Source organism: Pristiophorus japonicus, chromosome 5 (assembly GCF_044704955.1).
Source record: "Pristiophorus japonicus isolate sPriJap1 chromosome 5, sPriJap1.hap1, whole genome shotgun sequence".
Classification (NCBI taxonomy): Eukaryota; Metazoa; Chordata; class Chondrichthyes; family Pristiophoridae; genus Pristiophorus; species Pristiophorus japonicus.
In genome coordinates this window covers 268002249-268016779 of record NC_091981.1, presented here as the reverse complement: position 1 = coordinate 268016779, position 14531 = coordinate 268002249, and the positions used below count along the sequence as shown (strand labels likewise).

The 14531-nt window shown below is 46.5% G+C and overlaps 1 protein-coding gene across 2 annotated transcripts in view; it reads right to left on the bottom strand.

The window, feature by feature from the left end:
• The window catches only part of lmbr1 (limb development membrane protein 1), a 245541-nt gene that overhangs the window by 208433 nt on the left and 22577 nt on the right, over positions 1-14531 (bottom strand). For both annotated transcript variants that reach the window (XM_070881637.1, XM_070881639.1), the window contains exon 2: positions 5879-5951. In XM_070881637.1, the coding sequence (XP_070737738.1) occupies positions 5879-5951 (73 nt within the window). The remainder of the gene's footprint in view (positions 1-5878; positions 5952-14531) is intronic.

Below are 14531 nucleotides of genomic sequence, written 5' to 3'. Positions count from 1 at the left end.
CTACTGGAATGCTACTTCCGGACCTGGTGCCTCCATTCCAATCCAGAGACGATAGTTGTGTTGGCGCCCCATCTGAACAACATTACGGAGAACAAACTCAACATTTTCTTCTGCGGAACACGACTTACCCATGAACTTCACCTAAAATAAGTGGGCATCACGCTGAACAGGGCTCTCATCTCACCAACACTGGGCAAAAAGTAAAAACTAGGGTGAACCTGGTCCGCAACCACGCTAGAACTTTATAGGGGAGCACAGCCAGAACACTGGCCCCAGTCTACTCTGCTGCGGAATACCACTCTGCCTCATGGTCCTGCAGCCACCGCACAAAGATTGCGGACGTGCAGCTAAACGCCGCCATGAGGACTGTGTCAGGGACGTAGAAGTCCACTCCCGACAGAGTGGCTCCCGGTGCGGTCCAACATTACCCCGCCTGCGATTCGTCCTAAAGCCATTGTTTCCATCTCACGAAGCATAATCATGAGCAACATCGACCTTCCCTTTCACAAAGACTTGAAAAAACCCACCACAAAAGCACGTCAAATCGCATCGGCCATTCTGGGAAACAGCAGACAATATTCATGCAGCTGGTATCGACCCACTTTCCACATGGGCGGAATCATGGGACGCATACAAGATAAAGAACCGACACCTCATCACTGTCGCAACAGCCTCCCTCGAAGACAATGGACAGCGTTCAACCAAATCCGCACAGGGCATAGTCAATGCAGCCACCTGCTCCACAAGAGGGATGACCCATGACCCAAACTCTGACTGTGGCCACGAGTCCCAGACCATGGAACACATCACATCAACCTGCGCACCAAGATCTATTGTGGGAGGCACGTCATTTCTCCTCTCGGCATCTCAGGAGGCCATCGAATGGATAGCCAAACTAGACATCCTATTATCAGCTTTTCCCATCAGACGAAATGACAACGACTAGAATGGTACCAGGAATGAAAGACTTCATTTCCATGTTCTCCTTAGAGCAGAGGCGATGTGTTAGAAGTGTTCAAAATCATGAAGGGTTTCGATAGAATAAATAAGGATAAACTGTTTCCAGTGGCAGATGGGTCAGCAATCAGAGGACTGAGATTTAAGGTAATTGGTAAAAAGAACCAGAGGGGACATGAGGAAAACATACACAAGCGGTTATGATTTGGAATGCACTGCCTGAATTATGGTGGAAGCAGATTCAACAGTAACTTTCAAAAGGGAATTTGATAAATACTTGAAAGGGAACAATTTGCTGGGCTATGGGGATAGAGCAGGGGAATAGGACTAATTGGAAAGCTCGTTCAGAGCTAGCACAGGCACAATGAGTCGAATAGCCTCCTCTGTGCTGTATTATTCTATGATTCTATACCTGTCAGATAAGATTGAACAGGCTGAGGCTCCCTTCACTAGAAAAAAGACTGAGCGATGACCTAATAGAGGTCCTAAGATTATGAAAGGGTCGACATAGAGAAGATGTTTGCACTGTGGGGAGACCAAAACTAGGGGCCATAAATACAAGATAGTCACTAATTAATCCAATAGAGAATTCAGGAGAAACTTCTTTATCCAGAGTGGTTAGAATGTCAAAATCGCTACCGCAAGGAGTGGTTGAGGTGAATAACACATGCATTTAAAGGGAAGCTAGATAAATACACAAGGGAGAAAGGAATAGGTTATTCTGATAGGGTAGATGAAATGAGGTGGGAGGAGGCTCATATGGAGCATAAATACTGGCATGGAAGAGTTGGGCCGATTGGCCTGTTTCCGTGCTGTGCTGTTTCTATGTAATTCTATGTAAAAGTCTTACATGGAACCATCATTTCTGATTCATAAATCGAGGGCACAAAGTACAACCTAAATGCCCTGCTATCCATCCAGCATACTCTCACAATATGCGAGGTAAATGAGGTGAACTCCCTGGATATCTCTCTCTCCCTTATATTTCTCCTTTTTCTCAGGGCATGGCTGTCAATCAGATCATATGCACATTTAAATCAACACAAAAGCCCCTCAGCTTCCAGATTTCAGTCAAATTGTCCAGTACAGATGACCAGTTAATATTAGCCTTCTATTACACATTAGTATTCCTGTATGATGCAGTGTTAATTTCCTTTAACCTTGGTACTTTTTTGTACGTGTTTTGGCTTACTCGTCCTGGATTGGTAATGACTTATTTTGTACAGGCTCTCTCGGAAACAAATGATGATTAATGTTTCCTGTCACTGGTTCTGAATTGAGGATTGAATCGGGTATTGTTCTTGTCTGACATCCAGTCCGAGATGAGCAGAAATTTCCTGCAATTAAACATTGCGATGATCAAAGCCATGGTCTTCTACCCCATCCCTCCCCCCACACACACACTGTTCCTAGCCATCGATTCCACCATCTCGGGCTGCACCAGACTGTTCGCAACTTCAGCATCCTATCCATCCCTGAGCTGAGCTTCCAATGCCATATCCTTTTGATCAACAAGACCGCCTACTTCCACCTCCATAATATTGCTGTGACTGCTTGTTCGACATCCAGTTCTGGATGAGCAGAAATTTTCTCCAACCAGCAGAAATAGTTTCTCTCTATTTACCCAATCAGTCCCCTTTAATATCTTGAAAACTTCGATCAAATTACCCCTTAATCTTCTAAATGTCACGGAATACAACCCTAGTTTGTGTAGTCTCTCTCTCTCCCTTGGGGGTCCAAATATCATTCTAGCAAATCTGTGCTACACTCGTTCCCAAGGCCAATACATCCTTCCAAAGGCGAGGTGCCCAGAACTGAACACAATACTCCAGGTGTGGTGTAACCAGGGTTTTGTAAAGCTGTAGCATGACTTCGAACCACTTGTATTCTAATCCTCTAGATTATGAAGGCCAGCATTCCATTAGCCTTGTTGATTATTTTTTGTCCATGACATTGTAACAATCTATATTCATGGACCCCCAAGTCTCTTTGGCTTCCAGCTTTTCACCATTTAGAAAGTACCCTGTTCTATCCTTTTTAGGTCCAAGGTGAATTACCTCACATATTGAGATCCATTTGCCACCGTTTTGCCCATTCACTTAGTCCAGTAATGTTTTGCTTCCATCTGCACTGCTTACAATGCAGCCTATCTCTGACATCAACAAACTTGAATATGTGGCTTTACCAAACATCAAAGTCGTTAATAGTAAACAGATCTTTGCGGGACACCACTAGTTACATCCTGCCAATTAGAGTACCTATCCATTATTCCTTCTCTGTCTCCTGCCGCTAAGCTGATCTCAATAATTGCCAATCAATAATTTGCCTTCAATTCCATGAGCTTCAATTTTAATTAATAGTCTCTTATGAGGGACTTATCAAATGCCTTTTGGATGGCCATATAAATAACATCCATAGGTATGCCCCTGTACACCAGTTTAGTCACCTCTTCAAAAAATTCAATCGGGTTAGTCAGGCATAACCTACCCTTTACAAATCCATCTTCACTCTCTCTAATCAGCTGAAAACGTTCAATGTGTTCAGTTACCATATTGTTAAATGTAAACTCTAGTAATTTTGTAACAGCTAATTTCCTGTTAGGCTAACTGGTCTCTAATTCCCTGGTTTCCCCCTCTTACCCTTCATTAAATAGCAGAGTGATATGTGCAATTTTCCAATCTAAAAGAAGTGTTCTTAAATCAAGAGAACTTTGGAAGATCATGGGGCATCTGCAATGTTCTCATCTACTTCCTGTAAAACCCTTAGATGAAAACCATCTGGTCCTGAGGATTTGTCACTCATTAATGCCATTATTTTCTTCATTGTTAATTTGCTTACATTAACTTTAGTAATTACTTGTCCCGAATTCAGTATCAGTTTCCTTGGGATGTCTGGCATGCATGAAAATCCATATGTAAAGACCTCGAGGTAAATTGTTACCCATGACGATATAATTGTAGACATTGGCTATTGCCTCCCCTCCGCACCCCCTCCTGATTTTCAGTTTTTGGGGCTTTGTGTTAAATAACAGGGCACCTCGAGGCCCCTTTGCCAATTTGCAGACTTTGCCCATCAATAGCAGCCTGATTTTCCCCAATTTTTTGAGTGTGTTTTCCCGATTTCTGGGGCTGGATTTTCGGCGATGCCGACATTCCGTGAATTAATACTTTTAAAAAAAAATTTAAATGTAGGTAAACACGGCTGCCAATTTGTCCCTCAAACAGCAACAAGATAAATGGCCAGTTACTCGGTGTTTGTTGAGGGATAAATGTTGGCCAGGACACCAAGAGAGTCCCTCTGTTCTTCCTTGAATAGCTTAATGGGATCATTTATGTCCATCTAAACAGACAAACAGTACCACAGTTTAACATCTCATCTGAAAGATGGCACCTCTGACAATGTAGTAATGAAATAAATATCAAGATCTTCTGTTTTAGGCATAGGTCGAGGGATAAAATGTTGGCCAGGACACCAGGGATAACTCCCCTGCTCTTCTTCAAAAATGCCGTGGGATCTTCCACATCCACACAAGGGGGCAAACAGGGCCTCGCTTTAACATCTAATCCAAAAGACAGCATCTCCAACAGTGCCGCACTCCCTCAGTACTTAAATCTCAGCTTTGATTGAATGCTCAAGTCCTGGAGTGGGACTTGAACCTATAACCTTTCGAATCAGAAGCAATACTACTACTACTACTACTACTAACACTATGACGTGTTTGAAACCCGAGACAAATGGGGAGGTTGGAGATGAGGCAATAATTGAAGAAAAAGTAGACAATGATGACTGACTGTTAACTGCTTTTCTCAATTGTTTAAATTGCCTTTCTGGTAGAAGCAGTCATGACATGAATTCATTTGCATATTATGTCTTCATTTCCTTTCCAATTTTTCTCCCCCTGCTCTATTTTTCCTTGATACGATATGGTTCGAAAGGCACCAGATATCCTTCATGTCTCACCCAAGGCTATTATTCAATGCCTAAAGCCGATTCAATCACAGAAAAGCTCAAATTTGCCCTCACCCAACATGCACACTTGTGCTTCTAGCAGGGACTGCTGAATAGCAATCAACAAGACAAACCTGGACTTTTATTCCTCCTCCTTCCCAAAGACGAGGCCAATTTTAGATCTCCTGCAGCCTGGCAAAGATCAAGTAAGTCAGCATGGACTGGGAACCTTAACTTGCCCTTCCTGGTTAACAGGGAATCACTAGGAACAAATTTTTACTGGCAAACATCAAAAAACAATGCAGCTGTGACGCCAACCTACTGACTTGAAGTTAATCAACCATCTTGACGACATAACATTTTTGAGTATCAGACATCTGAAACCTGGTATAACCATGGTATGAGTTTTAACATGCATTTGCCATTTCCTAATCTTCACCAAAGAGCACAACAGCACCATTTAATTCTGGCCAGATAATTAAACCATAAAAATCAGAAAAAAATATTTAACCAAATCAAGCAGATTCCTTCTTCAGAACATACGCAATCAGTTTCACATTGGACTCTGTGCAACTCATTTCAATTGCCCAAAATGAAAGGCTCTACATGTTTCTTTCCACCACCCCAAAATAATAAATCAAGCTTAACTCAAATCATGGCTATTTAATCTTTCACCCCACATCCTTAATATTTGCAAGGCTCCAGCAGGTCAGAATTTATATTCCACAAACCATTCAATGGCTGTTCTCCGTATTTGTCTTTCGGAACACAGAAATTTACAATCAATAAACTATTTGTCTTTCTGGCTGGTCCCAAAATACCCTTAGTACCTTCAATCCTGTGCCTAACCAAATATTAATTAAAAATAAGTCTTCCACTCTTGTGTTAATCCAAGACCAGATTTTTCAACACCAACTTCTCACACAATTATTGGCACAGTTGTAACATTGTATGAATGTAAATGTCTACTAACCCGGTTTCCTCTTGTACTTGGTGATAATGAAGTAAGAGATTGTGTACAGAATGGCAAACAAAAGGAAACAGATCTGAAAGAAAACAAAACACCATTCATCAGATACATCCTGGAGCAGTGACCTGCGTTTTATTCTTCTAAATTTCTACTGAAAAAAAGTGTGTCTTATTTTACACATCTATTGGATTGTATTTAATAGAGCACATCATCACACTTCAGACGACATTATCATTTATTGCAGATGCAGAACAATCTTGAAAATCCCCAGTGCTACCGATCTGCATCGCTAACTTCCAACTTGCAAATAACATTCAATTTGAAAATTTCCCTCACTAAACAACTTAAAGCTGTAGATTGTGTGACCTGAAAGAGTCAGAGTTCCAACTTAGAAGAATGCATTGCATGTTACATGGAATAACACTCCTGTCCTTAAATAAAAAAAACTCATCTGACATAAGAAATACTACAGGAGACCAATTAAAAACATTAAAAATGCATATAAAGACTCAGAATCAAACCATTACAGATGCAAAACAACTTTAAAATGTTGTGCATTTCTGAGTTGTAGCCTAAAAAGATGCAGCTTGTCAAACAGATTGATTTGTGCATGTGTAAATGTGCCAAGCATATTGTCTAAAACTGGTGGGCTTGTGATACAAATTGTGATGGTTGGGGGTGGGGGGGGGGGCGGGCAGCAGGAGGGAAGGGTGATGACTTTATGGGCCCAATTTTCGGCCTCAGTTGCTCCTGATTTTTTGGAGCAACTGGTGTAGAACGGAGTATCTTAGAAATTCAAATTATCGGCATTTAGTTTGCTCCAGTTGTAGTCAGTTAGAACAATTTCACTTTGGAACAGAATTTTTTTTTTCAAAAGGGGGCACATCCGGCCACTTACGCCTGTTTTCAAAGTTTCGGCAGTGAAAACTTACTCCAAACTGACTTAGAATGGAGTAAGTGAAGATTTTTGTACACTTTAGAAAATCAGGCTTAGGTTACAAATCAGGCGTAGGGAATGGGGGGGGGGGGGGGGGGGGGTTTAAAAGGGAAGTTTACAAACATTAAACACTTCAATTTTACAAAAAGAGTCGTCATCAATAATAAATGATAAATACATCAATAAATCAATCAATAAATCAATCAAAAAAATTAATAAAAAATAAATGTAAAAAAAAAATCAATAAAACAAAACATTTTCTACTTACTGGCTGCAGCACAGGGAGTCCTCCAACAGCGTGCTGGGACGGCCCCCCCGTGTGTCTCTGTTAGTGTCTCTATCTCTCTGTCTGCCTGTGTGTGTCTGTGTTTCTGACAGCAAGGGGTGGTGGAGTGGGGGTGTAGTGGGGGAGACAAGAGAGGGAGGGGAGGGGGGTGTGACAAGGGAGGGGGTGTGACAAGGGAGGGGGGTGACAAGGGAGGGGGGTGACAAGGGAGGGGGGTGACAAGGGAGGGGGGTGACAAGGGAGGGGGGTGACAAGGGAGGGGGGTGAGAAGGGAGGGGGGTGAGAAGGGAGGGGGGTGAGAAGGGAGGGGGGTGAGAAGGGAGGGGGGTGAGAAGGGAGGGGGGTGAGAAGGGAGGGGGGTGAGAAGGGAGGGGGGTGAGAAGGGAGGGGGGTGAGAAGGGAGGGGGGTGAGAAGGGAGGGGGGTGAGAAGGGAGGGGGGTGAGAAGGGAGGGGGGTGAGAAGGGAGGGGGGTGAGAAGGGAGGGGGGTGAGAAGGGAGGGGGGTGAGAAGGGAGGGGGGTGAGAAGGGAGGGGGGTGAGAAGGGAGGGGGGTGAGAAGGGAGGGGGGTGAGAAGGGAGGGGGGTGAGAAGGGAGGGGGGTGAGAAGGGAGGGGGTGAGAAGGGAGGGGGGTGAGAAGGGAGGGGGGTGAGAAGGGAGGGGGGTGAGAAGGGAGGGGGGTGAGAAGGGAGGGGGGTGAGAAGGGAGGAGGGGGGAGAGAAGGGAGGAGGGGGGAGAGAAGGGAGAGAGAGAGAGAGGAGAGGGGGAGAGGGAGAGGGGAGAGGGGAGAGGGGAGGGAGAGAAAGGGAAGAGAAAGGGAAGAGAGAGAGAGAGAAAGGGAAGAGAGAGAGAGAGAGAGAAAGGGAAGAGAGAGAGAGAGAGAAAGGGAAGAGAGAGAGAGAGAGAAAGGGAAGAGAGAGAGAGAGAAAGGGAAGAGAGAGAGAGAGAAAGGGAAGAGAGAGAGAAAGGGAAGAGAAAGAGAGAGAGAGAAAGGAGAGGGAGGCTGAACGGGCCGGGCCCGGTTAGGCCCAAGACTTCGAGCTTAGACTTACCGGATTGACAGGTAGGTGGCGTCGGATCCGGGGGGGGTCGGGAGCGCGGATCAGGGGGAGCGCTGGTCGGGGCGGGGGGGGGGGGGGGGGGGGGGGGGGGGGGGGGGAGGTCGGGAGCGGAGATCGGTCGGGGGGGGGGGGGGGGGGGGGGGGGGGGGGGGAGAGGTCGGGAGCGGGGGAAGCGGAGGTCGGGGGGGGGAGATCCGGCAGGCGGGGGGGGGGGGGTGGTGGGAGCGGGAGTCAAGTCGGGTCGGGTCCGGAGGAAGCAGGAGCTGGGCATGGGAGGCAGCCTTATGCACGCAGCCCCAGTGAGGCCATTCAGCCAGGGCTACGGGCTGCGTGCTGCGGGCCCCTCCCACAGAGCATGTGCAGAGGTCCCGGCACTGTTTTCAGTGCAGGGACCGAGCTCCGCCCCCTACAGCTCGTGCTGCGCCGCGCCGAGCAGCAAACGACCAACAGGGAGCCGGAGAATCTGGAAGTTATTTTTAGGCGCACTTTGTGGCGTGAAAAACGGGCGAGCAGGTCGGGGCTGCGCCGTTCTAGGCACGGCCCGAAACTTGGGCCCTATAATAGAGATCTGCCTTCGGCTAGAACAGGACTGGGAGCCAAGCATTCCTAGAATAGGCCATTTAGCCCATCAAGCCTGTTCCACCATTCAATCAACATAGTTGATATGTATCTCAACTCTATTTATCTGTCTTTACTCCATATCCCTTGACACCCTTATTTAATACCAATCTAACAATCGGTGTCTTGAACATTTCAGTCTTTTGGGGAAACACCCTGATTTCACCCTAAATGGCTTCACAGTGGCTCTAATTTTAAGATTATGCCCCCTTGTTATGGATTCCACCACCAGCAGAAATAGTTTCTCCGTTTCAATGCTGTTGAATGCCTTTATCATTTTAATTGGATCACCTCTCAACCTTACATTAGAACATAAGAAATAGGAGCAGGAGTCGGCCATTTGGCCCCTCGAGCCTGTTCCGCAATTGAATATCATGGCTGATTTGATCTTGGACTCGGCCCCACTTCCCTGCCTGCTCCCCATAACCCTTTACTCCCTTTTCGTTCAAAAATCTATCTATCTCCACCTTAAATATATTCAATGACCCAGCCTCCACTGCTCTCTGGGGGTAGAGGATTCCATAGATTTACGACTCGGAGAAGAAATTCCTCCTCATCTCAGTTCTAAATTGGAGACCTCTTATTCTTAAACTATGCCCCCTAGTTCTAGATTCCCCGAGTGGAAACATCCTCTCTGCATCTACCTTGTCAAGCCCCCTCAGTATCTTATATGTCCTCCTCACAACTTGCTTTTCCACAAATCTTTGCATCATCAGCAAACTTGGGTACATTACACTTGGTCCCTTCATTCAAGTCATGAATATAGATTGTAAATAGTCGAGGCACCAGCACCGATCCCTGTGTGGCACCCCACTAGTTATCATTTCCCAACTGGAAAATGACCCATTTGATCCCAACTCTCGTTTTCTCTTAGCTAGCCAATCTGAGAATCTGTATCACTGTAGCTACCAACTTTATATATATTATCTGTACTAATTTCAAATGCATTAACTCTTTCTAAAATGGCCGCTCATGGTTATTGCTGACTCTTTAGATCTCACTGTAGGGGAAAACAATGAGTGACTTGTCTTTGTTAAACAACCTTGAGGAACCGTATATGTGAATGTAGCAACAGATGTAGGAATAGTCAGAGAAGCAGAAGTATGCGTGCCTTCTTTGTCTACAAAACAAGGATAAGCTGGAGATGACTTAATCTTCTCTCATGATTAGGGGCATTGCTTAATTAACTGTGTAAATGACTAATTTAGCTTGTATCTATGCCACAGTAGCTGATGTGATAGGACAATGAAAAGGGGTGGTACCATTCACAAACTGTATAAATGTATTGATTTTGTAATGATTTTTGCTTGCTCTGATGGATTCGACAGACTCATGGAGTCAGTGCCCCTTTATCAGAGCAAGACCCTTCATCGATGAAGCCTGAATAAAGTTAGTCTGAACTAAACTTTAAAGTGTTCGAATCAGTGTATTCGCTGAAACAGATTGAAGGAAAAGAATCCGTATCAACAAATCCTCTATCCATGCTCATATATTAACCCCCAACCCAGTGAGCTCAACCATCCAACCTCAAGGGACAAACCTAGTTTTATAATTATCGGGTGATTGCACTATGCTTTTGTAACAGAAAGGTGATTTATACTATGTTTAATAAGGGAGTGATTGTACCATGTTGAATAACACATGGTAATTGCACTATGTTTAATAATAGGATGATTGGGTTATGTTTTAATAATGGAGGGCAATTCTCACTGTGTTTAATGACAGGTGATCGCTATATTTAATAATGGATTGAGCATTATATTTAATGCAGTGTCAGCTGTGGCTCAGTGGGTAGCTTATCCTGCAGGGGGAGTCTGAGATGGCGAACCAGCTCATTCTTGATGGCGAAGCCAACTCCACGGAGGCAGCGTTCTTCCTCTGGTTTGCCTTTCCAGAAGGTGGTGTAACCACCACCTTGTTGTTTCAGCTGGCCTTCCCCTGTCCGCCAGGTCTCACTTAGGGCAGCGATGTCTATGTCGAAGAGTTCCTGGGCAACGATAGCAGTGAGACGTTCCGGTCGGTCGCTGTTGGGGTTGTCCATGAGCATCCTGACATTCCAGGTCCCGAACTTCATTTTGAAGGGTGGAAGATGCCAATGCGCGAGTTCTTTTAACGTGGGATGGCCATTGCACACCGGCTACCACACGGGCTTAGCAGAGAGCAAGGTCTTGGTCCAGTGGTAAGGGGGTCAGAGACGACTGGAGACCAGGCTCTACTGTATGGGCCGAGTTGCCTACGGTGGGATGTGAGGCGTAAGCTCGGCACTGAGTAGCGCCTTCAGCGGAGGTGGTGGGAGATCGGAGGTGTGATGAGGAGTGGGGATGAGATATGCCGAGGCCCTGCTCCATTTTAGCTTCTCCAAAGGTCGAGAGAGAAGTCAGAGTGGCTGCCGCCTCATGACTCTTCAGTTCACCCTAGCCCGGAACCAGTGCGCCACAGTCATCAGCGCGTACGCCCCAACACAACAGAAGAGACCAAAGGAGGAATTCTACTCCAGCCTCGAACAACCCCTGTCCCGAGTCCCTACGGACGACAAGCTGATCCTTCAACGCCAGTCAGTAAGGACACAGACCTTGGGAGGTGTGATCGGCAGAGGGAGGAGGGAAAACCAACTCCAGCCGTACCCTGCTCCTGACAAAATGACCTTTTCATCACCAACACCTTGTTCCGGCAGATCGACAAGTATAAGACATCATGGCAACACCCACGCTCCAAGCACTGGCATCTGCGTGACTAAGTCATCATCCAAGCGAGGGATCGTAAAGACATGCGCATCACCTAAGACATGAGCCAGAGCCGACAACTGCTGGAGGACCATCGTCTAATCCGCTCCATCATTATCAATATAACCCCAAAACTGCGACGGCAACATAAACAATGTCACAGGAAAATCAACGCAGGGACACTCAAAGACCCAGTTAAGAAAACTCTATACAGCCAGCACCTCACTGCCAACCTGGTGACCATCGACGACCGAGATACAGAGTGCCCACAACGCCTCATCTGCCCTCAAGGACTCCATATCCAGCGCCTGCGAAGAGATGTTCGGTCGCTCAACCAGGAAACACCAAGACTGGTTTGACGAGAACGACCAGGAGATCCAGGAGCTAATAAGCCGCAAGCGCAAGGCATTTCTGAACTTAAAGCAGCAATACAATTCAGGGGCAGCAAAGCAGCTCTACAAGCCGAGACCCAGTAAAAAACCCGCACGTTAACAATAGATGGTGGATGGAGAAAGCACAGGAGATCCAGCAGCTGGCCGACAAACACGACGTGCGGGGATTCTTCAGCGCAATCAAGACCTCCTATGTCCCAAGCGCCCAAGGCCTCACCCCACTGCTGGCCAAGAACAGAGATGCACTCATTAAGGACTCCGAGGCAGTCAGTGCCCACTAGAAGGAGCACTTCGAAGATCTCCTTAACCGAGACTCTGCCTTCGACGCGAGTGTCCTCGACTCCATCCTGCAGCATTCTACCCAACACCATCTCAGTAAAACCCCAGCCCTGCACAAGGTAGAAAAAAACCACCTGTCAGCTCAAGAACACCAAGGCATCAGGAGCAGATGGAATCCCCACCGAAGCACGAAAGTATGGCGGAGAAGCATCATCAACATAGGTAGTCCCTCAAAATCGAGGAAGACTTGCTTCCACTCTAAACACGAGTCCGTAGGTGGCTGAACAGTCCAATACGAGAACCATAGTCCATGTCACAGGTGGGGCAGATAGTCGTTGAGGGAAAGAGTGGATGGGACAGGTTTGCCACGCGCTCTTGCCGCTGCCTGCGCTTGGCGATGAGACTTGAGGTGCTCGGCACCCTCCCGGATGCACTTCCTCCACTTAGTGCGGTCTTTGGCCGGGGTCTCCCAGGTGTCAGTGGGAATGTTGCACTTTATCATGGAGACTTTAAGGGTGTCCTTATAACATTTCCTCTGCCCACCTTTGGCTCATTTGCCGTGAAGAAGTTCCAAGTAGAGCACTTGCTTTGGGAGTCTCGTGTCTGGCATACGAACAGTGTGGCCTGCCCAGCGGAGCTGATAGTGTGATCAGTGCTTCAATGCTGGGGATGTTGGCCTGGTCAAGGACGCCAACGTTGGTGCGTCTGTCCTCCCAGAGGATTTGCAGGATCTTGGAGACATCATTGGTGGTATTTCTCCAGCGACTTGAGGTGTCTACTGTACATTGCCCATGTCTCTGAGCCATACAGGAGGGCAAGTGTTACTACAGCCCTGTAGACCATGAGCTTGGTGGAAAATTTGAGGGCCTGGCACAAATGCATCACCTCATCTCTCTTATCTGAAAGGAGGAGAGCATGCCAGGCGATCTCAGAGATGCCGTAATCATGACCATCTTCAAAAAGGGGACAAGTACTTCTGCTGTAAATATGGAGGAATCTCCCTGTCGGCCACTGGGAAAGAAATCACAAGAATCCTCCTCAATCGTCTTCTCCCTGTGGCTGAAGAGCTCCTCCCAGAGAGTCACAATGCAGATTTTGTCCACTAAGGGGTACAATGGACATGACCTTCACCACGCGACAACTACAAGAGAAATGCAGGGAACAGCGATCAACCCTTGTACATGGCCTCCTTTGACACTATTAACCATGAGGGACTATGGAGCATCCTCCTCCATTTCAGCTGCTCCCAAAAGTTTGTCACCATCCTCCACCTGCTCCACGATGACATGCAAGCAGTGATTCTGGCCACAAACCCAAACCACATCTGGACTGGAGTGAAGCAGGGCTGCGTCATCGCACCAACACTTTTCTTGATCTTCCTTGCTGCAATGCTACATCTCATTCTCAACAAGCTCCCCACTGGAATGGAACTAAACTATAAAACGAATGGGAACCTGTTCAACCTTCGCAGCCTCCAGGCTAGATCCAAGGTCGTCCCATCCTGCGTCATCGAACTACAGTACACGGACAACGCTTGCGTCTGCGCACATTCAGAAGCTGAACTCCAAGCCATCGTCAACACCTTCACCGAAGCATATGAAAGCATGGGCCTTACACTAAACATCCGTAAGACAAAGGTCCTCCACCAACCGGACCCAGTCACACAGCACTGCCCCCCCCCGGTCATCAAAATCCACTGCGCAGCCTTGGACAACATGGACCATTTTCCATACCTCGGGAGCCTACTATCAGCAAAGGCAGACACGGATGACTAAGTTCAACAATGAGAATGTGGGAAAATGTATAGAGACTGTGAAGTTGAGAATGTGGGAAAATGTATAGAGACAGTGAATTGATCAAAGGATTCATGGAAGAATAGCCTTAAGAATGTCAGACTGCAAATGTTACAACATTGGCACAAATAACAGACTGGCTCAAGGTCTTGCTATTCACACCAGTAAACTTGAAACATTAACAAGGGTAAGAAAGGCTCTTTGTGTAAAAACAGTTGAACAATTGCTGCTACACATAACTACAGCCCATACCTAATTGGGTCAGGAAGGCCAGATGTCGGCTCATGAGTGGACAAAGGGGAGGGATCATAAGGGGATAGGGTAAACTGAATGTCACTCAAATTGTATCATGTACTGAAAATGTATAACCGTTGCGCCCCTACATTGTAACAGGACTTGTCCGTGGGGAGTGAGTGCACTCTAAAGCGAGAGCATTCCTTCGTTCTGATAAGTCCCGGCCGGTGAAACAATTAATAAAGTCTGCTTTGTTATAAGCGGCTACGGTGTTCGACTCAGTGAATTCGCTGAACCAGATTGAGGGAAAATAATCCGTATTAACAACATCCCCT